The following is a 23362-nucleotide window of genomic DNA, read 5'->3' as shown; positions in this document are numbered from 1 at the left end:
ATTGCAGTGTTGATATTCTGTGTTTCTCAGTGTCTGTGTCTAAATTACAGATTTAACGTGACGGCAGTGCATCTATTACTATTTCACAGTGGAACAAATGTGTGGTTATGGTGCTGGTAATCTAGATTTGTGGCCTAATTATGACTTCTAGTTACTGCTGCTGTGGTATAGAATTGTTTGTGATTGTGAAATATTTTTATTCAGGGAAAAGTTCTTATCTATTTTGCAGTTTTGGAAACTGGTGGTTCAAGTGCCTTAATGCAAAAACAGATAGTCTGTCCAGAAAGAAAACTTGGAAAGTGCAGCAATTAAATGTTCTTAGTAAAGGTTGAGTGGAAGAGGCCTGAGCGTGAAGGCAGGTTAACATGAAGCTCATTAGTAGCATAATAACAGAGACAGATGACATGCTGGGATTATACGTATGTGATAAGCACAAGAGTGGAAAGAGAGAGAGAGTCAACACAGGGAAATTTCATCTTCTGATCTAACACTAGGTGAATATTGTAAGAAGTCTGATTAACAGGAAGAGGAAGTGCAGGGTAAGAGGGGTAGAAGAGTCAGCACACAATATAGCTTATTCATCCATGCTTCATAAAAACAAATGTATGCTACAACTTCTATCAAACACCCTGATTTACTATGTGCATATTATGAATATAAAATACATTTATACAGATGTAACAAGATGAATCAAATTAGAGTACGACAGCATTTGATTGTGACTGAGAGGTGTGATTTGAAATGAGATGAACTGAAATGAACTGAGATTAACAGATTCCTTAAGTGAGCTGCTTTTGTCTTCTCTTCCCTCTCACATCAGTTCCTTCACTGATGGTGAGCTAGAAGTGCTTGTACCTGAGGTTACTACAAAATGACATGTGCTTTTTGGTAGCTTCAAATCCAGCATTATTATTGTTGTTATTATTATGCAACTTATTTTACTATCAGATCTTGCACAACTTTGTGGTTTTACTATTCCATAAGAAGGGAAGCCTTCTTTTAATAATTCAATACACAATTTTCCTGATGCAGTATTTATTATTTAATGAATTGCCTTGTGCCCTTAACACCTTTTCATGCCGAAGCGCTGATAGGATACATGAGTCACTTCTTCAGATTATGGCTTTGTTCTATACAGCCTTACTGTTAAGTAGTATTCTGTTAGATTTATGTTTATGACAAGGTCTGAAAAATAGGAGGAAAATCTCAACATACTACTGAAAAGATTCCATGTTACCATTATATTGTACAATAAATACTGTTATACTGATATAGCGATGGTTTAGACTACATCTTTTAGTTTAGTCTGGTTCCTCTCGAAACTAAAAAACTAGAAAATACTAGATAGGTTTTAATCAATACAAAAACCTGGATTTCCCACTCATATTTGTCTATCAGTCACGATGTGGGTGGTTGGTGGCTCATACATAGTCATGAGGCTGGCTTGTTTGTACTAGCATGTGTTTGTGTTTACATTTATTGGAAAGGGAAGCGTTTCAGTGAGGTGGTGTCATCAAGGCACAACTATGAGAATTTATTTCCAGGCTCTAGTTACAAATTATATCTAGTAAAATTCTAGGTTTGTATGTGTTTGATGTGAATAATTATGTAATGTTCTAATGGAAATTTACAGCTGTTTCTCCAATGAGACAGCTTTGCTTAGACTAATAAAGACTTACTATGTTTTGCTCTGGGAATATGTGTGGAGCCTACTACTGAGGTTTCTGAAATGTAATGAGAATTAGTCTGGCCAAGGACACACTGCCTTGCTTTGATGAAGCACTTTCAGGTCAGCATGTTCTTTTGGTTCTTTTTGGCCTTTGCACATATGATGTTTGTTCTGCTAGACAGATGATATCCTGCAGGTTTGAGAAGGACAGTGTCATGGTGTACTGCTGCCCCAGTGATCCAGTCTCCACTGTCTGACCTTGTCCTGGATGATGGGTGTCATTGGGAGTAAACAGTCATTAACAGAGTTTGATATGTGTACGCCTGGTACGTCTGGGAGTGATCGTGTCTCAGTTGTATGTCTGTGTGTTTATCTCTCTATTTATCGCACTATATATGTCTTTCTTTCTCTCTCTCTCCCTGAGTCTTGAGGCATGCCTTACAGGCTTAGTTAAACAGAGTGGAAGCAATGCCAGCATGACTCATTCACAGTGAAAGAGAAGACCGCTCACAACAAGGCTGCTAAAAAGGCAGCCGTAAATAATCAGAGCGTGCTCAATTCTGTGCTGTCATTGCTATGAAGTAATGTCATTTGGAATCTTATATGTGACTAATGTTACCACATGAATTTAACTAAAGAGGCTCTTAAGATTGTGATTGGGAGAGGAACCCTGTTGAAGATCTTATTCAAGCATTTGTTGTTCATTCATTCATTTATTCATTCATCCATCCATCCATCCATCCATCTTGGTCAGGGTTGCAGTGGATCCGGAATCTTTTCCAGGAACAATAGGAGGAAGTGAGGCAATTTAACCTAACCAGTCAACCACCGTACATGTTTTTGGGAGGCGAGAGAAAACCAAAGAACCAGGAGGAAACCCACATGGACACAGATGTGCCAATGTCAGGATCGGACCAGGGAACTTGGAGCAACTGTACCTTCTGCATAACCGTGCCATCCAGTTTTTGTTGTTTAAAGTTGTTAAAACTTGCATTCTTTGGCCATTGTGTTAGAAGTCAGAGCGATGTTTCATGTGCTTATTGCTGATCTGCAGCAGAGAAGAACAGCAGGTCCTCACAAAATGCGGTTGGATCAGCTTTTCACAAATGAGTTGTTGTAACTAGAGTTAATGTTTTTGAAGAAGGACACAGACATTTAGTGGCTTCACAGAGTTGCAGTTGTTTGCAATTGACAAAGCTCCCTTGGCAGTGGTACCAACCCAAAGCCATCTGTTACTTGGAACCAGGTCCTTTTGTCCTTGTCAGATGGTCTCTCCAGAGCTGTTTGTGCCTCTCTTTCAGGGCCATTTCTCTGCTTAATGCAGCTCTAAAGCTGGAGCCAATGGGGCTGAAAACAGTCCTTGTCAGAGCAGCTCAACAGCTCAAAAATCATGTAAAAGAGTGTTTGGACAAACACAAGTGAGGCATCAAAGGTCATTTTGGCCAGCTGTCCAATCTGCTTTTGTGGTGATGTACTGGTTTTTATGAATTACAGCTTGCCTCAGAATTGAATCCAAACTGTGCCACATGCCATCTGCGAAGTCCTAAAAAAGTACGTTTGGTAGAGTTTACTTGGGGGAAAGAATTAATAAATGGGAGTCACTCTGTGCTTTACTAAGGGATATATGTATGTATGTGTGTGTATGTATGTGTATGTGTGTGTATGTGTGTATATATATAATATAGTTTCGGGGTTGACAAAGTTATTGCGTACTAATGAATGGTCAGTGTTTTACTGAGCGTGAGAGGCTTACTTACCATACCATTTGGATTGAGAATTAAAAGGATTTCCTGAACTGCGATGCAGCTTAGGAACAGGACATAACACTGACATCCTATCTTCTCTCCCCTTTAGTGTTTGACTACAGCTATAGAGATTACATCCTGTCATGGTATGTGCCTCTGAGTCGAGATGAAGGCCAGCTGTATCAGATGCTGGCTGAAGATTTCTGGGAAATGACAAAACAGCTGAGGACTCGCCTTTCCGAGGTGGATGTGGTTAATGTAGTTTGTGACAACATGGTTAAGAGCCTCCATGCCCATTTCTGTGACCTCAAGGCCTCCAACACCAGGTATGACATGCACCTTTAGTCGCTGGCCTTCATTAGTCTAGCCCATGGTCTAGCTATTTAGCGTAATTTCATGTAGTTAATCAGATTGATTTTGCCTACTAATCACTTTTTATTAGCATGTGAAGCATATTTAAATTTTAATTTTTCAATTATGAGGTTTTAATCATTTATTACTTGATTATATTATTACTGATTATAACATTTGATCATTTGAAATACCCAATAAAGGTACCCAATTCTCAGTTAGATCAAAACTATTAAACTCTCTCTCTCAGTAAATGAACAATGTTTCAAAGATTCTGCATAGGAAATGTAAAAGTGCTAGATTAAATTACTGTTTTATCAATTGGGAAGTGGTGGAAGGTTATGGCTTTTCCTCTAATGATCAGAAGGTTGCGAGTTCCATGATGCCATAGTTGCATCCTTGAGAAAGACCCTTAACTGTCACCTACACAGTTGCATCCTCTCTCAACTGTTGCTTAGGAAAATGCATCAGCTAAACAAGCAAATATAAGTAGCTGGTAACGTGTTTCATATGTATACCATTTTAGGGCTGTTTTCAGAAGTAACACAAGAGCATGTGCCTGCTTGCTATTTATTCTTTTCTGCTCTCCTGATCTTACTAGACACAACACACTCATGTCCTTAATCAGATTCCTAATGTCAGTCTCTATGGAATAAACTGTTATGGGTTGTTCTGGGCTTAGTCATTCAGGACTGCTACTTCAGCACATACACCCACCTCAGAAGGCTGCAATTAGTAGAACTGCCCATCATGTCTTTATTGTTCTCTGTCTTGAAGTGATCGATCAGTAGAGCTCATTAGCTGAGTAGAAGGCTAAAGCAAACTCTGTCTCTGTCAATTTCTCTCCCTCTCTGTCTCTCTCTCTCTCACTCACTCACTGCTTTACTGTTCTCTTTTGGTTTCTTCATTGTTTTCCACTGTGTTATTCCTTTCTGCCTCCCTTATGGCTTTATTTCTTTCCTTCCCTCAATCCCTTCCTTCCTCCCTTCCTTAATTCCTTCTTCGCTCCCTCCCTTATTATGTCCTTGACGTCTTTCCCAAACCCTCTGTAGGCAGGAAGAGTTGCCCAGGCCCTTTCCGCTTCATCCGTGTCTGTGCAGTCCCAAGGAGGAGATGCGTTTCCTGCGCTGCTGTTCACGTCTACTAGTTCTTTGCTTGCTGCCTTCGCGTGACGCTCGCTCCCGCAGTCTCCGACTTGTCCTGGTTGAGGTTATCGCCACTAAAGGTGACTTATTTTCTGCTTGCCTGAACTACACATACAAATTTCAATATTCTACTTTCTCTTCATGAACCATGATGCATTAAAGTGCAGCTATTTATTTAATACATATTAGTGTTGGAAGAACAATGTAATTGCCAGATTTTCTTTTCTTTAAAAACTCAGTGTCTGATATGATTTTTTTTCTTTATCATTTAGCATTTTTGTTGATAGTTTTGTTGCAGCTAGGATCAATTTAACCAAACAAAACAAAACCAAATAAACATTCAGGCTCTTCCATGTTGGACTTAATGGTGTCATTGTGTGCTGAAATGATGCTGTGTCAGTGTGATCATTCATTTTTCTCAAATTGATGGAAATGAACTTGAAATAGAATCTCAAGTTCTGTTGGTTCCTGGTTAGGCCAGTTTATGGAAGAACACCCATAGATGTTCTCATGAGTTGTGCCTCAAATGGCATACTATGCAGTATACACTAAACTCACTGAGCACTTTATTAGAAACACTATACTAATATTGGGCAGGGCCTCCCTATGCTCTCATAACAGCCTCAATTCTTTGTGGCCTGGATTCCACAAGATGTTGGAAACATTCCTTTGAGATTCTGGTCCATCAATCATGCATTTCCTGCAAATGTTTCAGGTGCACTTTCATGAAAATATTAACGGGCCCAAAGTGTCCCAAGAAAACATTCCCTGCACCATTACACCACCTCCACCAGACTGGACTGTTGACACAAGGCAGGTTGTGTCCATGGATTTATTCTTTTGGTGCCAAGTTCTGATGCTACCATCTGTGTGCTTCAGCAGAAATCGAGACCAGGCCACATTTTTCCAGTCTTCAACTGTCCAGTTTGGGTGAGTCTGTGCCCACTGCAGCCTCAGCTTTCTGTTCCTGGCTGACAGAAGTAGAGCCTGACATAGACTTCTGCTGTTGTAGCCCAACTACCTCAAGGTTCGACGTGTTGTGCATTCTGAGATACTTTTCTGCTCACCACAATTGTACAGAGTGGTTATCCGAGTTGCCGTAGCCTTTCTGTTAGTTCAAACCAGTCTGGCCATTCTCTGTTGACCTCTCTCATCAACAAGGCATTTCTAGCCACAGAGCTGCCGCTCACTGGATGTTTTTTCTTTATTGCCCCATTGTGAATAAATCTGGAGATTGTTGTACGTGAAAAATCGCAGGAAATCAGCAGTTTTAGAAATACTCAAACCAGCCCATCTGGCACCAACAACCATGCCACGGTCAGAATCACTGAGATCACATTTTTTTCCCCATTCTCACGTTTGATGTGAACATTACATGAAGCTGCTGGCCCGTCTCTGCATGATTTTATTCATTGCACTGCTGCCACATGATTGGCTGATTAGACAATTGCATGAATTAGTAGGTGTACAGACATTCCTAATAAAGTGCTCGGTGCGTGTATATACTGCACGCTGTGTACTTGAGTATGTAGTAAGTACCTGATTTTTTGTAGGGTAAAGTATCAAGTCAAACACTAGCTTTTTCCAGTAAACGCAAATGACTTGATGAATATCGCACAGTACCTCATGTCATTGTGCCAAAATAAACTCCACAGGAATAATTTAATTTGCTCCGCAACATAACTACATTCCTCCTCAGTGTGTGTGCGTTTCAGCAAAAGCCATCTGTTTGCTCCACCTCTTCCGCTGCATAGAGCTGCACCCGCTGAGTGCAGAAAGTGTCCAATGTTTTTAGTTTTTGGTTTCAGTTGATCATCTGGATATCAACAGTACACTACATCCGACTGAATTTGTCACACTTCTCACACTAAAAGTAGGCGAAGTGTGAGGTTTCAAGGTCATGAGATCATAAGATGCAACATTTTTTTAAAGCACTGTTTTATTTGTAAACAAGCACAGGGGATGAAGCCTGTATTCAGTTGTACAGCTGTCAGCAGTTAACAAGTGTGTCATGCTTGTTAAGTGGCACCATTGTTTATAAGCTCCAGTAATTAGCAGAAGCTTCTGACTGTTTGATTACTGATTTTTCCACCCACATGGCTCCCAAGCCAGTTTGCATTGATCCACTGCGAGCAGAAAGAAAGTAATCATGTGTTAGAAACACACCATGTTTTAATTATTACTTTGCTCTTCTTGATATAAAAAATGATTCTGCATGGGAGTATGGTTGTTTTCATAGTCTACCTGACAGGTTGGTGCATGTAGATGTAGTGTGTAGTGATGACCCACTTCTGTGCAGACAGCGTGGGTAGGCTTTTTGACTCACAGACTCGATGAAAAGAGCAAAGTGATGGAAATGCACAGAGTCTAATTTGACTTTTTCTTTTCTTTCTTTTTTTTTTTTTTTTTTTTTTTTTTTTTTTTTTTTTAAAATCTCTGTTACTAAGCAACATATGTCAGTGGCCATACCCGGCGCTGCAGATCAGTACTTTTATATCCGTTTGTTGCTTGTGCATCCCCGTGAAAGAGTACTAGTGATTCTACTTGTTACAAGCTGTTCCCATTTTGTACTGGCATCTGCATGTCTGAAGCAGCTTGCCTCATCTGTCATCACCAAGAATAGGCTGCTTTAAGACCTGTTGATTTGATTTTCAAACTTTGCTTTCTGCCTGAGTGTAGACATCCCAACCAATTTCATTTGATCTGTTTATAATTTTATTTGAGGGATGTACTGCTCTTTCAGAGAGCCATAATGGACTCTAGGACTGCTACATGAACTGATCAGAAGTCTAGCCATGATTTTATTCTGCTTCTCTGTTACCCTTGACTTTGGTCTTTAATCACCTAATCAAATCACAGACTTTAATTTGTCTGCAAATTGCCATGAAATCACTATTAAAATGCAATCTCAGAACGAGACTTAACTAGTATTCCTCTGCCCTCCCTTAAGAGAATGTGATTAGCATTTACTCGACATACCGTCTCTTTAATATGAGTATAGAATCATTCAGCATGCGCAAGGATTCACTTAAAATGCTGGGTAATTATACTGTATAGGAAACTGTAAATGCTTCTTAATTTAATTAATCCACGAATACCCTGTGTGGCAGAGCTGTGCTTACAAATTTCTCTAAATTAAATATACACATTTGCATTTTGGTACTCATCAGTTTATTAAGCAATAAAGGGAGTCATGGGACATTTTATTTAGCTCTGTTTTATGATGGTTCCTGCAAGCAATGAACTCCTCGTTCTGAGCTTTATGTTTTTGCGATGTTTAAACAGTATCTTTAATAGAGAGCTCTAGGACGGCTGACCTGAGTGCACAGAGCAGTATGAGTGGGCGTGGTCATGAAAAATGAGAGCAAGGTGCCGTGAATTGCTCGTTGACTAACGAGCAAAGCGTAGACCCTGATGAGTGAGGGCAAAGAAAGTGCGCGTGTCTTAGTGCTCGCAGAACTGAAGTGCTGTTGCATGTGACAGTTTCTCTGCATTCTCACTTCACTGCTTCCCGCTCATGAATATCTTTGTGCGCACACAATTCCTGGCAGTTTTCAGTCATGTTTAATGACCACGCTCACTAATGCAGCTCTGCATGCTCAGGCGGCATTCTCTATTAAAGATTATTAAATGCCATGTTTAAGCATTATAAAGATGTCCAGTTACTAGCACAGTTTGTAGTCTGCTTGCTCATGCTAATCGTCAAATAAAGTCCAGATCACTGTCATTTTGTGTCGCTTATATCATGTAGTATCACGTGGTATCAGAGCATTTTTATTTATTTATTTTTTTATGAGTACTAATATGAGTAAAGGAGCACTGTAAAAAATATGAGTAAAGGAGCAGAGGTACTGATGCATCCCTTTTAATTTCTCTTACTATTATGAACTTAGCTCACTCGTTCCTCTTTATATCACTTGTGCAATTCCTTACTACTAATATTAGAACTTGTAGCCATACTTTAAATGTACCAGTCATATTGTTTCTGTCTCAGTATGAGCAGTAAAGAACACTTGTCAGGGCATGGACAGGCCTTTAGCTGCTCTCTGCTTGGCAGCCTGGCACTAATTTGCAGAGTGGAGCTTCAGCCATCCAGCACTATGTCCTGCTATTAAAGCCACGGCCTTGGGCTGTCTGTTGAACATTAATGTTAATTCTTTTATCTTTCTTTTTGCATCTCAGCATCTTGTGAATTACAGTTCTGGGAAGGCTTCCTTTTACATTTTATTCTGTTCATTACATTTATCGAGAAAAGAGTGTTGAAATCTGATTGCAGTATTTAATGGGTAGAGGAGATGGCAGTGCTGTTCATTTTACACTTGAATTAGGGCTGCACGATTCATGGTGAAATAGAAATCATATTTATTATTGGCTTAAAATTGAGATCATGATTCTCACTCATGATTCTTTGACCAATTTAGGAAGGACAATTTGTATATTTGTTAAATTCTTGCATTAACATACTGTGGTGGTAGCTCCATTTTCCTGGCGGTTGTTTGCAAATGATAGCTCATCTGCATTTTGAAATACTGAGTTTGTACTGCAAATCCATCTATTTAGTATAAAACTTCGATCAGATTAAGGTGCTAAGAGCACAGCGTGTCCTCCCCACGTTAAAAGGAAGCCAGCAATATTAATAGCTGGTTAAATCATCACTAATATTCATGATATTAAACATTTGTTTAGGACTTTTGTTCCTTCTCACAAGTGAGTGTTTCTTAAATACACTCGTAGTTTAGTTTTCCAATGTTGTTTCTCACCTTTTCCTTCTGTAAACACACTGTGTTTCAGGTGCATGCATAAGACACAGTTCTTGAATCATCTTGCATTTATAAATGAATTGTAAAATGATTTTATGTAAACTGCCCTTAAGTTCAATACAAAAATGCATGCAAACGTTTGCACCCCTCTATGTTTTTGGGTGAAAAAATCTGCCTCTGTCTTTACAGCTTATCATTTTATTTTATTTTTTTTTTTCCTAAAACTTTCAACAGGTCTCATTAAAGAGTCTAATGCACAAATGCTTAATTTAGGTCTTAGATAAGGCATGAAAAGTTAAAACAGTCCATTTAAGAGCCAGTGGGATCCAGGGGTTTAAAAGTGTTTAGGGATACCATTACCAACCGTGAAGCCTTCACTCAGAAATGAAGGAAACAAACCAAACACCAAAACTCTATAAAGTAAAAATCAGACTAGAAAATGCCCTTAGATTTAAGTGGAATAAAATAAATATATATCATTTCTCATATATATATATATATATATATATATATATATAAAAAATACAAAATATATATATATATATATATATATATATATATATATATATATATATATATATATATATATATATATATATAATTTTGATTGTTTCACTGTTAATATCTTAACATGCAATAAAAAATATTTTTAGTTCCTGGGAAATGAACATCTTTAGAGCCACACTTAAACGTCTTGTTGGTTTGACCATGTTGAAATTAGGGTCTGCAAACTTTAGCTTTAGATTCTAGCATGAATACTAGTGCAACTGTCTACATTTGAACCAGTATTCATGTACTTGATTTTCTTTTTCTTGTGTTTGTGCTGCATATTGTAGTAAAACACTCTTTGGAAAGCAAATTTATCCATACAATACTCTTACACTGCTCTCTCTCTCAGTGCTAAAGCCATTGGTGGAGGCACTAAGCGATCCAGACTACATTAACCAAATGCTGTTGGCTCAGCTGGAACATCGGGAGCAAGTGAACGAGCACCACAAGAAAGCGTACACGTATGCACCGTCCTATGAAGAGTTTATCAAACTCATCAGTAGCAGCTCTGATGTTGACTTCCTCAAACAGCTCAGGTGAGACACGACACCCTCACCAGTTCTGTTCAATATTAAGTCTTAGACACATGTACACAAGCCTTGGCTTGCGCTGTTGATTCTTTTTTACTTGCTACTTGGGAGCATCTTTATACTCCAAACCCAAGTTAACTTGCAATAAAAGATGCATTCTTATTCAGCTCTGAAGTACTGGATATGTAGTGCAAGGTGCATTTTGATGAATGTTTTTTCACTCTGTGTCATGCTGAAATATAGTTGTGCTATTTCAAAGGGCTGAAATGCTGGAAAGCAACTGAGTTTAATGTCGCAGTGATTCATAAGTGACATTTGAACACTCAGCAGAAAGTTTTCTGAGTTATTGATCTGTACCAATGAAAGATGGGCTTGGTGTTTTCCATGGAAATGAAAAGTGCAATCCCTCTGCGAAAAGACAACACTGCAGATTTAACATTTTTATTTATTTATTTATTTTTTTTGGGTTTTGTGTTGGAGTGGAATAGAAGGCCCATCTAATTAAATTAGAACTAAATATCATATTTTTCAGTTTATTAGATAACTGGCGAATATGCACCACATGTGACTTTGTTCCAAAGATAATGAGCTTTTCACCTAATGGGTCTGTTTCCGTGACATTCCACTATTCACTTTAATTTTCATTTTAAATGTGAATCTTTTGTGCTGAATTAAATCAACCTTAGTGTGGGGGGAAAAAAAAGTCACCACTTAAGATTTTCTAAGAAGGATCTTGTACAATAGTATGAAGCAGGCTTTCTGTTACAGGCTGATTAATTAAGTCTTTGACGTCTTTGCCTGAAAGGTGAACTTTGTGATTTTGTGCTGTGGTGAAAAAAAGCAGAGCAATCCTAATATGGTGATTTAGTAGGATTTAAAGGCAGAACTGTGATATCCTCCCCCATCCAGCTTATTGATTCACACCACTGGCTGCTGTGAGGGGCGTTAATGAGCCGGTTACTAGGCAGCACAGGTAAACATGAGCCTTATGAAAAGATAAGGCAATAAAAGACAAGATTGTGATGATCAAGAATTGAGCATTGAGCATATGGCAGATATTGAAGCCTAACAAATATGGTTTAGCGAGTTGCCATGGTCACTTGATGGTAAAATTCACAGGATTAAATATATTTATAAAAAAAATAATAAAATTGTAAATGCTAATTCATTTGTTTATGTTGTATAAACCATAGTAACACAGTAGTAGGGTTACACTCTTCTAGCACACTATATTTTGTGTTTTGAGAGCCTTCTTTTGGTAGAACATCCTAGATCGACATCCTTTTTGTTCTTGAAACAATTATTTTAACCACTGCCATCAGATGTCATCAGTACTCATGTCCAGCTCTTCCAGTAACTGATCAGGAAAGCTATTGTGTAAAAGCACCACATTTCCGTTCATGCAGATTAGACAGAATCCATGATTCATTGAAATGTGTAGAGCTACAGCCCTTCTTTCATCATTCATTCTTTCATACGAGGACTCATAGTTGTATGTATGTGTAGCTAGCAAAGGCTGGCTCAGCAAGGTTCAGCAGTTTAAATACAAAGTAGTAGGAGTGCTTTCTGTCAAGGTAAATGGATTATGATTATGTACATATATATTGTTCAACGTGGCTAAAATTAGACATGTACAGTATGTAGTTAACATCAGTTAAGTATTTTTTTTAGGGATATACAAAAAAAAATTTCGCAGAAAGTTTCTGCTCTAAAAAAAAAATCAGTAAAATTATTACAGGTAAAAGAAAAAAAAATTGGAATGATGTGAATAATCTAACATTTTACAAATAGTTTTAATTGTAATGATAATTAGAATGTGTTGGTGTTGGTCAGCCACCTTCGGAGAGCTTGGCCAAGCCGTTGCCATAGAAACTGGAGTGTGTTTGTATATTCAGGATTTTACAGTAACCCCTGAGCACCTGGTGTTTACTGTAAAATCCTGCACGCAGTTTCTACCTTAGACAAGGGATTTGTGAAAGGACTACATCAAAAACGAAATGAGTTTTTACACCCGCAGCCCTAATTTATGAAATCATGTTCTTCAAGCTTTGAGTATCAGGTGGAAATTGTCTATGGCAATTCCATTTTTGTCTGTAAAAAAACAAACAAACAAAAAAAACCAAGACCATATCAACATAATCATAACATAATACTGCCATTTTCAACCAGCTCCCACTAACCACATTCTCAGAGTCAGCCAATGACCCCAGCAAGAGACTCCAACAGTTTTGAGCTCTACAATAGAGGGATACTTGGAATGGCTGCTTTTACTGTCATTTAGACTATTGACCAGGTGTGCATATTCTGTTCCAGTCATAGTCCCATTTTCTTAATAACCTTAAATAAGGTGAAGGGGATTTATAATGTATGAAAACAATACAACCCATTATCGGAAGCTTGCAACCTTCTATAGTTTAGAAATTCTTCTCAGATTTGCTCACCTTTGCTTTAGTGCATCATCTCATCTGAATCCCATCTCTTTTCTTCCTCATGTCATCTTAGGGAGTTTTTCCTTTCCACTGTCGCTTATGTCTTGCTCATTAGGGATCTAAGTCTACATCCGTGTTAAAAGTAAAATCTAGAAATAACATTTTTGTGACTCTATTATTGATACCGACATTATAACTGTAATGCTATAAATGATTTCATATTTCTTTATCAGGGTATAGCAGCAGTACTGTTATACCATTGTGTCCATATTTTAAATCTTTATTACATAATCATGGACTTCTATCACATTGAATTTTCAATGAATATTTAGCCAGTTTTTATATTGATTATTATGCTTGAATTATTGTGCAATCATTTTTCCGTGTGTCATTTTCTAGCGCCAAATGATTTATGGCTACAGCAGATGTCTCATTTAAAGTACATCAATTTAACTTTCAGTGAGCTCATTTCATTTAGTGCATCCTCTTTCCCTCTCACCTTCCCTGTCTAGAGCTAGGGAGAGAATTAAGCAATATCACATAATTGCAAGTGCGATATTGCTTTTATTAAACAGTTCTATAAGCAAGAAATTAATATTGACTAAATGACATTTCAGACACAGTATGGCCAAAAGTTTTGGTTGTTTTTGCTCCCAGAAGATCCTGAAGAAGCCACACTTACTTTACAACCCACTGTATATTCATTTTCATCTTCATCTGGTGAGCTTTCATATGTCAAGTCAAACTGTTTAGTCATGGAAAATGTATCATTTGTCATGTCCGCTGATGATGTCCGCTGATGATGTCGTTTTGAACTAGGAAGTGGAATTTTATGTGGTGAACACAGATGAGCGGCGTGATACAAACAGTGAAATGTCTCAGTGGGTTTCACTAAATATAAGCTCTCTTGGAACTACGCTTGACCAATCTAATTAGTGGACCGGAACTAACTGTTGTATAAATAATATTTAATGAATAGGCAACAGTCTATTTCAATACAAGATCCTTTCTACTAATTTCTTCAAGGAATTCTCAGTAAATCATGAGATGATTTAAGACTGTAATAGCCCATTTCATTGAGTGTTTAGGAGATTTGAATCTCTATTCCCAGTTGACTGGTTAGTTTGGCTGCATTTAATATAGCAGTGTTTAAGCAGTGTTTAAAATAATACAATGCTGTTTTTTAGGAAGCCATTTAATCACTAACTTGCATTTCTTTGAACCCTACCAGGTATCAGATAGTTGTGGAGATTATTCAGGCCACCACTATCAGCAGCATCCCCCAGCTCAAGAAACAGAAAGGTAAGTCTGGCATCCACCCTAACACTGGTAATGGTAATGCACTTATATAACAATAGATTGTTATTTCAAAAACAAGAGTGAGAATGTTCTCGAAATGTTAACTGCAAACTGTAACATTCATTAAAATTATTATGGAGCCACAAATGCAATCAGTTTGCCTAAAGATAATGTCTATGACCTTTCTAGTTAAGGGTGCTTTCCTCACACAGTGAATGTCATGATTTGGTCAAGTTATTGCATAGTTAGTCTGTGTGCTGTAGCAAAACAGATATAAGCCTATTCCGTTCAGTTTTTAATCACATCTTGGACTGAGCCATCAACACAACGGATCTCGTCACAGATGAGTTCGTCTATGTGAGTATAGACCGATCCTTGACGCTCAGATACAGCCACAAACATTACACGAGTAGTTTTCAGTTCTGGAAGTTGTCTGCAAAAATGTCTTACATGTCTTGAAGGGTATGCACATGTTTAGACTCAAATGTATGTACGCACATTGCACATTGCACACCATGAAGGTCTGTCGGCAGCAAGCTTCTCAAGGTCCTTTGGAGCCATGCCACACGCCTTCATATTTGCTTTCAGCACATCTTTATAACGCTTGTACTGGCCACTGAGAGATCGAGCACTGTGTTCGAGCTGCCTGTATAAACACATCTTGGGTATACGGTTATCATTCATCAGAACTGCATGGTCAGTAGAGCGGAAGAGAGCGATCATCAAAAAAGCTTCAATGCCGGTTGGGTCACATATTCTGAGGACCTCTGTATTTTGTCCATAATGTATAATGTGCGCTATACGGCTTAAGCAAAGCATATGGAAACTGATCACGCTTGTTGATATGTCGACGATATGGAATCCACGCTTCAGAGCCATAAAGCAAGGTAGTCAGGACCCCACTGCCTTGTATACTGCAATTACCCGAGTGCCAAGATCATCCCAAAGACGTTTACATAGCCTGCCAAAAGCCAGACTTGCCTTAGCCAGGCGTGCACTTACATCATCGCTGACATTTGCATTTGTGGATATGATGCTGCCAAGGTAGCAGAACTTGTCAACAATTTTGAGTTTGATGTCTCCTGCTGTGATGACTGGAGGTTTGTCATCCAGTCTGTCTGACTGAAACAGCACTTCAGTCGTCTTCAAGCTAACTGTGAGCCCAAATCTGTTTGCTGCCGATACACATTTATCAAACAGTAGCTGGGCATCAGCTTGAGCGAGAACTAGAAGAGTGCAGTCATCCGCATACAGACGTTCTCAAACAACTGCTGAAAAGATCTTTGATCAAGTTTCAAACTGGCGCCAGTTGAATACATTACCATCAGAGTGGATCTGGAGTGGGATTACCAGTTCACAATCTCAGAAGGTGACCAGTAACATCATTGAGAAGAAAATGCTGAAGAGTAATGGAGCAAGGACACAGCCTTGCTTTGTACTGTTTGAGATGTCGAACACTTCTCGCCTTCATCAATGATCTGGCCCTTCGTTGAATAGAACTCACTGAATAAATCAACGATTATTTCAGCACAGATGTGAACAGTGAAAAATTTAAATGACCCGAGTGACTTTTATCTCAGGTGACGAGACAGAGACTGATGTATGATGTAATTAGCATATTATAATGTATTTATGCAATTTATTGGATATTAAATTAATGCAAATTAAATAAATGGTAATTGCTGAATGAATTCCAATTTTTCCCCCCTTTTTAAAAACAAAAACAACAACAACAAAAAAAAAACCTTTTTGGGGTAAGCAGACTTTAAAATGCTGAACTGTACTTCTGGGTTGAGGTAAATGCAAAAACATGTTTCCATTCGAGAAAGCCTATAATTTTTTAAAAAGAAAGCCTATCAAGCCTACAGTTTAGGCCACACATACAGCATACCCTTTAAGTTTAAACTTCTCTTCAGTCCCCCAAAACCAATAGTGATTGGATTAGTTCTACTCCAGCTCAGTTGTTTACAAAAGGAGATTTTACTTTTACTAAATGATCTAACATTTATTCATACATTTGACTGTTGGTTTGTTTTTGAGATAATTGAGATATTTATATATTTAGCCATGTCTGATGAAGGTGACCTTAACACAGGTAAACAAGACGCCTGCATAGCAGCAGTCACTGTAGCAAGGGTATTGCACTTCATTCAGACAACAGACAGGTCAGAAATTGTAGCTGGTTCATTAAATGAAATCAGATAGAGATGACATTTAATACATGCTCTTCCAATTATTCTCTAGTCCACAAAAAGGAGCAACTGCTCTACAGCTAAATGTCATTCTCTGACAGGCTTACTTTTGTGTTTTGATGAGTATCTTGGTTATTTTCTAACTTTGCTGTCAAAGTATTTCTGTACAAACTGCTATTTTGGATGCATTTAATGCTTATGGAATATTGAATAAGAAAGATACCGGTTGTGAAATCCTAAATGCTATGAAAATGAGTTTTAAAATTACAATGTTTGTGTGAATTATCTAAACTATGGCTCTATATGTTAGGCTTGTGCAGTATAGCATGTAATGTGTAATATAACTTGTTCTTTAAAAGATGGATAGCAGTCTTAGATGGATAGCAGTCTTTCATAACACAAAGAAGCACTAGTATGTCATTATGTAGCTAACCAGATACAGAGAGCACTCCTTGTCTATATCCCAGAAAGACTTGACTACTGTGAAATGATTCTACTCGTTACCCTAACTTTGTGTAAAAAGGATATTCTGCATAAAGGAATAAATGAGCAAAGCAATGAATGAGTAAGGCTGAATTGTACAAACATTTGTCTGTGAAGGTTTTTCGGTTCCTCTCATGAAGTTCTCTCTTTTTTTTTTTTTGCTTTCTCACACACCTGACAGCTCCAGACATCAGTAATGGGCCAATCAATAACAGCTCATACAGGGCTGTCAGAGCGTTTCCTTCTGCTGAAGCATGCAGAGACTGTAAAAATTTTTTCATATTTTTTGTTTCCTCTTCCTGCTTTGCCTTTGTCTCCAATGCCCAACAGAGCATGCAGAGATGACGCCTGTATTCAGTGACTGCTCATTTTTCCACTGCCGGTGCTTTTAGGGTTATCACTTTGCAGCTGGCACAAGATGATGTGGACCATATATAGCTTTTCTGCTCATAGTACTCATAAGTATAGGATTCATGGCCATAATGTTTGAAAAGCATTTTGAATATTATTAATAGCTCTACATGAGGGGCGTCCAATCGTATCCACAAAGGGCCGGTGTAGGTGCAGGTTTTCATTCCAACCAAGCAGAAGCCACACCTGAGTCTATTGAAGGCCAAGATGAACTGATTAAACAGGTGAAATCAGGTGTGGCTCCTGCTTGATTAGAATGAAAACCTGCACCCACACTGGCCCTTTGTGGATAAGATAGGACACCCCTGCTATACATCATTCTTCTTATGCCATCAATGAGTCCCTCCCAGCCTTCACTGGTCATTAGGGAGTGGGTGTCTTAATGTGGTTAGGATTTTATTATATAATTTGTTTCACCATTGTGAAGGCTTTTCTTCTTAGAGCCTTGCATGATATGGGAAGTGCACTACAAGGCAGTGTTGGGCAACTCCCTTTTATATGGCCTAAAATTATGGTTTCTCTTTCATCTCTTCCTGTCATACTTCTTGTTTTCTCTCACTTTTGCTGCTTTCATTATTCTTTTCTTTCTCCCCAATCTCCCAACTCTATAGACAGTAAAGGTAAGGAGACAGCTGCTATGAAGGCGGACTTGCTACGAGCTAGGAATATGAAGCGCTATATTAACCAGCTCACAGTGGCTAAGAAGCAGTGTGAGAAGAGGATCCGGCTGCTGGGGGGTCCCAACTACGAGCAGCAGGAAGACGGGAACCAAGATGAGGGAGACGGGCCTCAGGGCCAGAAGGTGAGGAGAATAGTGCTCCACCTATCAGCACAGCTCATCGCCATTCAAACAAATCCAATCCTGGGACTAACCATGCTGTGTCTGTTTCCCATCATTGCCCATGAAAGTACGAGGAGATTCTCTATAGTTTATTGAGTGTTGACAAGTGATGGGCAAGATTTAAAAAAAAAAAAAATAAATAAAAAATTTTTAACGAAACCCGGCATTTTTCAGTTAAAATGTGCAATGGCGCGGCTGCATTTTCCCAGTAGGCTGCACAATGAATTGCATTTTTATTGTTATTGCGATGTCTGTTTCCGCAATGCAAACATTAGGAAGAACTGAGATAAATGAGTGGCTTAGAAGTTATGAATAATAGCGCCGTTTGATTATGCTCACACAGCACCGGAGGAACTCTTGTGCTGTAGACTTTTTAAGTACAAACACATAGATGAGTTCATTAGGGCAGGACTGCAGAGCTAAAGCACACACACACACACACACACACACAGACGTACACCCACAAATAAACAGTCGAAACATACTGGAAAAAAGGGGGATCAAATGCTGAAAAAACACATAACGAAAATGTCTGTGAGGAGGAATTGGTACCGAAAAGTGAAGGCACATCTTTAGTTTGGTTTTAAGTCAGATGACCATCTCAGTCCCAGGTTCTGTGTAAAATGTGTTGGGCAGCAGTAGATCAATTACATTTCAATAAGTACTGTACTTTTACCTGAGTAATATATAAAGACAGAAATGTAGTTTTGCCACGTTAAGTTTGGCTCTGTTTTTTTTTTTTTTTCCCCCTCATTATTTTCTGTGGCTGAATCTTAAATGACATGCACAACTTTTTGCACTACATAGCATGTACACTGTCACTATGTTATACCCTTTGTAGAGAGTATAAATAGTTCATAGATTGCGGGGCATCAATTTTACAGAATTCCTTCTTGAAGACTATTGATGATGCTGTCTTGATGTTGAGGTTTATTTTGCACTTTGCACAGTAGTCATTCTTTTATTTCCATTAATACGATAAATATTGGCACTGTTGTTGTCTACTGTGGAATAAACCTTAAAAAATAGCCATTTTCAGGGTCTGTTTCACATCATCAGACATCAAAATCCTTTAGTCATCTCATTATCATTGTGAGATCCAACACTCTTATCGTATGCAGAGTTATTTTTATTCATATTGTGCAACTCTATTCCTCAGTGTGAAGTAATGGAATGGAATATGGCAGGTTTGTTTTAATAGCAGCATGAAACTGATAAACAAAGGTTGCCTTACCAGTTATAATGTTATCTGGTAATGTTTGCCCTCACAACAAAAGAGAAGCACAGTCATGGCAAAAAGAAAGTACACACCCTCCTTCAATTCTAGGTTTTTATTTATCAGGGCCTAAATAATAATTGTGTGATCTTCACCAATGTCTATAAACAAACAAATAACCTCAGGTGACCAAAAAAAAAACACACAACAGATTTCATTATGTAGTCATTTTTTCCCCCCCAAAAAGTAAACCAATATTCAGAAATCTTTGTGGGGCTAAAAAATAAGCACACCCTATAATTCAATAATGTATAGGACCATATGGAATTTAGCAACAATAACTTGAAGTAAAAGTTTTCTGTAGGAGTTAATCAGTCTCTCACATACTTTTGGAGGAATTTTGGCCCCTTCTTCTTTACAATATTGCTTCAGTTCATTGATGTTTGAGGGCATTTGTTTATGTACAGCTCTCTTATGATCCCCCCCAAAGCATCTCAATGGGTTTGAGGTCTGGACTTAGCCATTCTAACCCCTTTTTCCCCTCCTTTAACTATTCAGATGTTGATTTGCTGGTGTGCTTGGAGTCAATGTCCTGTTGCATAATGCAATTTCAGCCCAACTTAAGCTGCTGGACAGATGGCCTCACATTTGGCTCAAGAATTTTCTGGTGTAAAGTGAAGTTCATCATTATCTCAATGACTGCAATTTTCCCAGGTCCTGTGGCTGCAAAACAAGCCCAAATCATCACCCCTCCTCCACCATGCTTGACAGTTGGTATGAGGTGTTTGTGGTGAAATGCTGTGTTTGGTTTTCACCAAGCATGGCGTTATGCATGATGACCAAACATCTCCACCCTGGTCTCAGCAGTACAAAGGATATTGTTTCAGAATTTTTTTGATTTGTTCAGATGCAATTTTGCGAACCTGTGTCGTGCTGCCATATTCTTTTTTGGGGAGAAGGGGCTTTTCCTAGCCACCCTTCCATGAATGCTATAATTGTCTTTTTCTGATTGTGCTGTCATGAACATAAACATTTAATATGCTTACAGAGGCCTGTAAGTCACATGATGCATATTTCTTACCATGAAAAAGGTCTGACCTTGGACTGAATTTGCTGGGATGGCAACTGTCTTGAAGGCTCTCCATTTGTAAACAGTCCTTCTCACTGTAGAATAGTGAATTTCAAATTGTTTGGCGATGGCCGTATAACCCTCTCCAGATTGATGAGCAGCAACAATTGCTTCATGGCTGATGTCCTTTCTTTTGGCATGATGTAGACACACACCTGAGTGCTCCAGAACACCAAACTGCCAAAAGTTCTGCTTTTATAGAGGTAGTCATACTTCTTGATAATGAACTAATCTTGTGCATTTCATTAGTAACGCCTGGCTTCTTATTACTGCCTTAATGATTGTGGAAGTAGGAAGGGTGTACTTATTTTTTCCTGGTTTCTGAATGTTGGTTTACTTTTTGGGAAAAAAATGAATACATATTGAAATCTGTTGTGTTTTTTTTGTTGTGACCTGAGGTTATATTTTTGTATATAGATAGGGCTTTGAGAATTATGGTATTTCCTCACAAAATATGAATGATGGAATTTGAGGATTGTTTCAAAAACTCGGCTGCAGACCTGATGCTTCACAATTACTGATCACACGCATACTCTCGAGTTGATTGTGCTGAACATTTCCAAAATTCTTCACAATTCTACAAAAAAATGAAGTTTTGTTGAGGCTTTGTTTTTTCTGCCTCATTCAAAAAATACAGACAAAGCTCACTCACAGAAAAGAATAGTGATATAGGTCCACAATTTGCTGCACTGAATTCTCTGCAAAAATAGATTCCACCAGTTACACACACCATGAATAATGCTGCTCTGTCTCTGCTCTTCTCTCCACCCCCATTCCTTTGTTCTTTCTTCTGTCTCATCACCGTTCTCAGAGAGGAAGCATACTATAACATAACCTTACCCTGCACTTAATGGTATTACATGGTGTTCTTATCAGGGCCACATGGGGAATTCATAATGAAGCACACACAGATTTGTCTCTGCCTGTCTCTGAGGACTAAATTTCATAGATCCCTTCATGAGCTGTCCATTCGCATTGTGCTTGGGGATTGTCAGAGACTGACAGTTTATTGTACTCTTTTAGGCTCACCAGATATGAGATTTTGTTCTCATGTTCATCTGACAGTGTCTGTCCTGTTATTAGAGCGCACTATAATAGTAGATTTATTAGAATCTTTGGGTAATATTGAAATCTTTATCCAGTCAGTGTGCCAAGTTTCAGGAATGGCTATGAATGTGTGTGATAACTTATTGTCTTTGTGAGTTTTAAAATTCGGCTGTACAGCAGCCTTCTTGTATTATGCTAATACCACTATAAAGTCTAATTCAGACTTCCCAAGCCTCATTGTGTAATCACTAGGAGTCTAGACTCACACAGTAATACAACATTCTTAGTGGGGATTATAGAGATGTCCACTTAGATCTTCATCAACACTGCATGATTTGACTACACAGCGGGAGTGTTACTGCACACTAAAGACTGCTCACTTAATCTATCTGTTAAAGTCAAGTCAAATGGTTTTTACTGTCATTCCTCTATATAGCTAGTATACATCAGAACGAAAAGTCATTTCTCCAGGGCCATGATGCAACACAGACCAGTATGCAACTACATAAAGTGCACTACACAACAGTGTGAGATGAGTGGAGGACAATAAATCCACAGAACAGAACAATAGATACACAGGACAGTAAATACACAGAACATGGGCTGAAAACTGTGAACTATTTTGTAGTGTAGCAGCAATAAATTTAGCCATGTAAAGTAAGTAAAACCTGACTGTTTTACTGAGGGATGCAAAAAAGTCATGCGAGTAGGAGCCAGTCTACACACTGCATTCCTTAACTCCAAAATAAAACCACATTTCTACCATATTTTCTGTACAAACTGGCCTGAAACTGCTTTTGTATCTTACAGCATATGTACTTTATGTCCACTATATGATGTAGCATTAAGATTTCCCTTCATTGGAACTAATTCCCCTGTGCACAAAGTGAGGTCCATGAAGACCTAAGTTTGCCAAGGTTGATGTGGAAGAACTCGAGTGGCCTGAGCCCTTACTTGAACCCCGCTGAGCACTTTTGGGATGAATTTCAAGCTAGGCTGGCTTCTCACTTGACATCAGTGCCTGACCTCACTAAAGCTTGTGTGGCTGAATAGGCACAAATCCCCATAGATACACTCCAAAATCTTGTGGAAAGCCTTCCTTAAAGATTGGAACTGTTATAACAGCAAAGGGGGGACCAGCCCTGTGTTAAAGCCTGTGGTTTTGGAATGGGCGCACACGGGTGTGATGGTCAGGTGTCTACATGCTTCTGGCTATATAGTGTATGTGATGTAGGATAATTTATATAAAGATATAAAGGCATATATAGGGACCCCATTTTGACTAGCAGCAGAGCTGTGTCATATCTTTGTTGTAGATCTGATAGCATGTCCAGTGATCTTTTCTGATTTTTCTGGAATGTAACAAACCTCAAAACATAAAGTAAATATGATCAAAATATGGTTAGGTGGCTATTGTCAACTATAAACAACAGTTCCCTGATTTGAGAAGGTTGTTTGGAAAGATAATTAGCGAGCTTACTCGGTCACATTAGATAGAAAGCTTGCCAGAAAGGTTCACAGCATCTGGTTGAGACTGATTATGGACTTGAGCGATGTGGCTGGGAA

The 23362-nt window shown here is 38.5% G+C and overlaps 1 protein-coding gene across 1 annotated transcript in view; it reads left to right on the top strand.

Annotated features, from left to right (window-relative positions):
* snx25 (sorting nexin 25) overlaps nucleotides 1-23362 on the top strand; it is a 47651-nt gene that overhangs the window by 8024 nt on the left and 16265 nt on the right. Inside the window, exons 3-7 of the mRNA XM_026918043.3 lie at nucleotides 3524-3740; nucleotides 4818-4990; nucleotides 10569-10755; nucleotides 14410-14480; nucleotides 18175-18365. Of these exons, the coding sequence (XP_026773844.2) occupies nucleotides 3524-3740; nucleotides 4818-4990; nucleotides 10569-10755; nucleotides 14410-14480; nucleotides 18175-18365 (839 nt within the window). The remainder of the gene's footprint in view (nucleotides 1-3523; nucleotides 3741-4817; nucleotides 4991-10568; nucleotides 10756-14409; nucleotides 14481-18174; nucleotides 18366-23362) is intronic.

This window comes from Pangasianodon hypophthalmus, chromosome 7, assembly GCF_027358585.1.
Source record: "Pangasianodon hypophthalmus isolate fPanHyp1 chromosome 7, fPanHyp1.pri, whole genome shotgun sequence".
Lineage (NCBI taxonomy): Eukaryota > Metazoa > Chordata > Actinopteri > Siluriformes > Pangasiidae > Pangasianodon > Pangasianodon hypophthalmus.
This window is presented reverse-complemented; position numbering and strand designations above follow the sequence as displayed.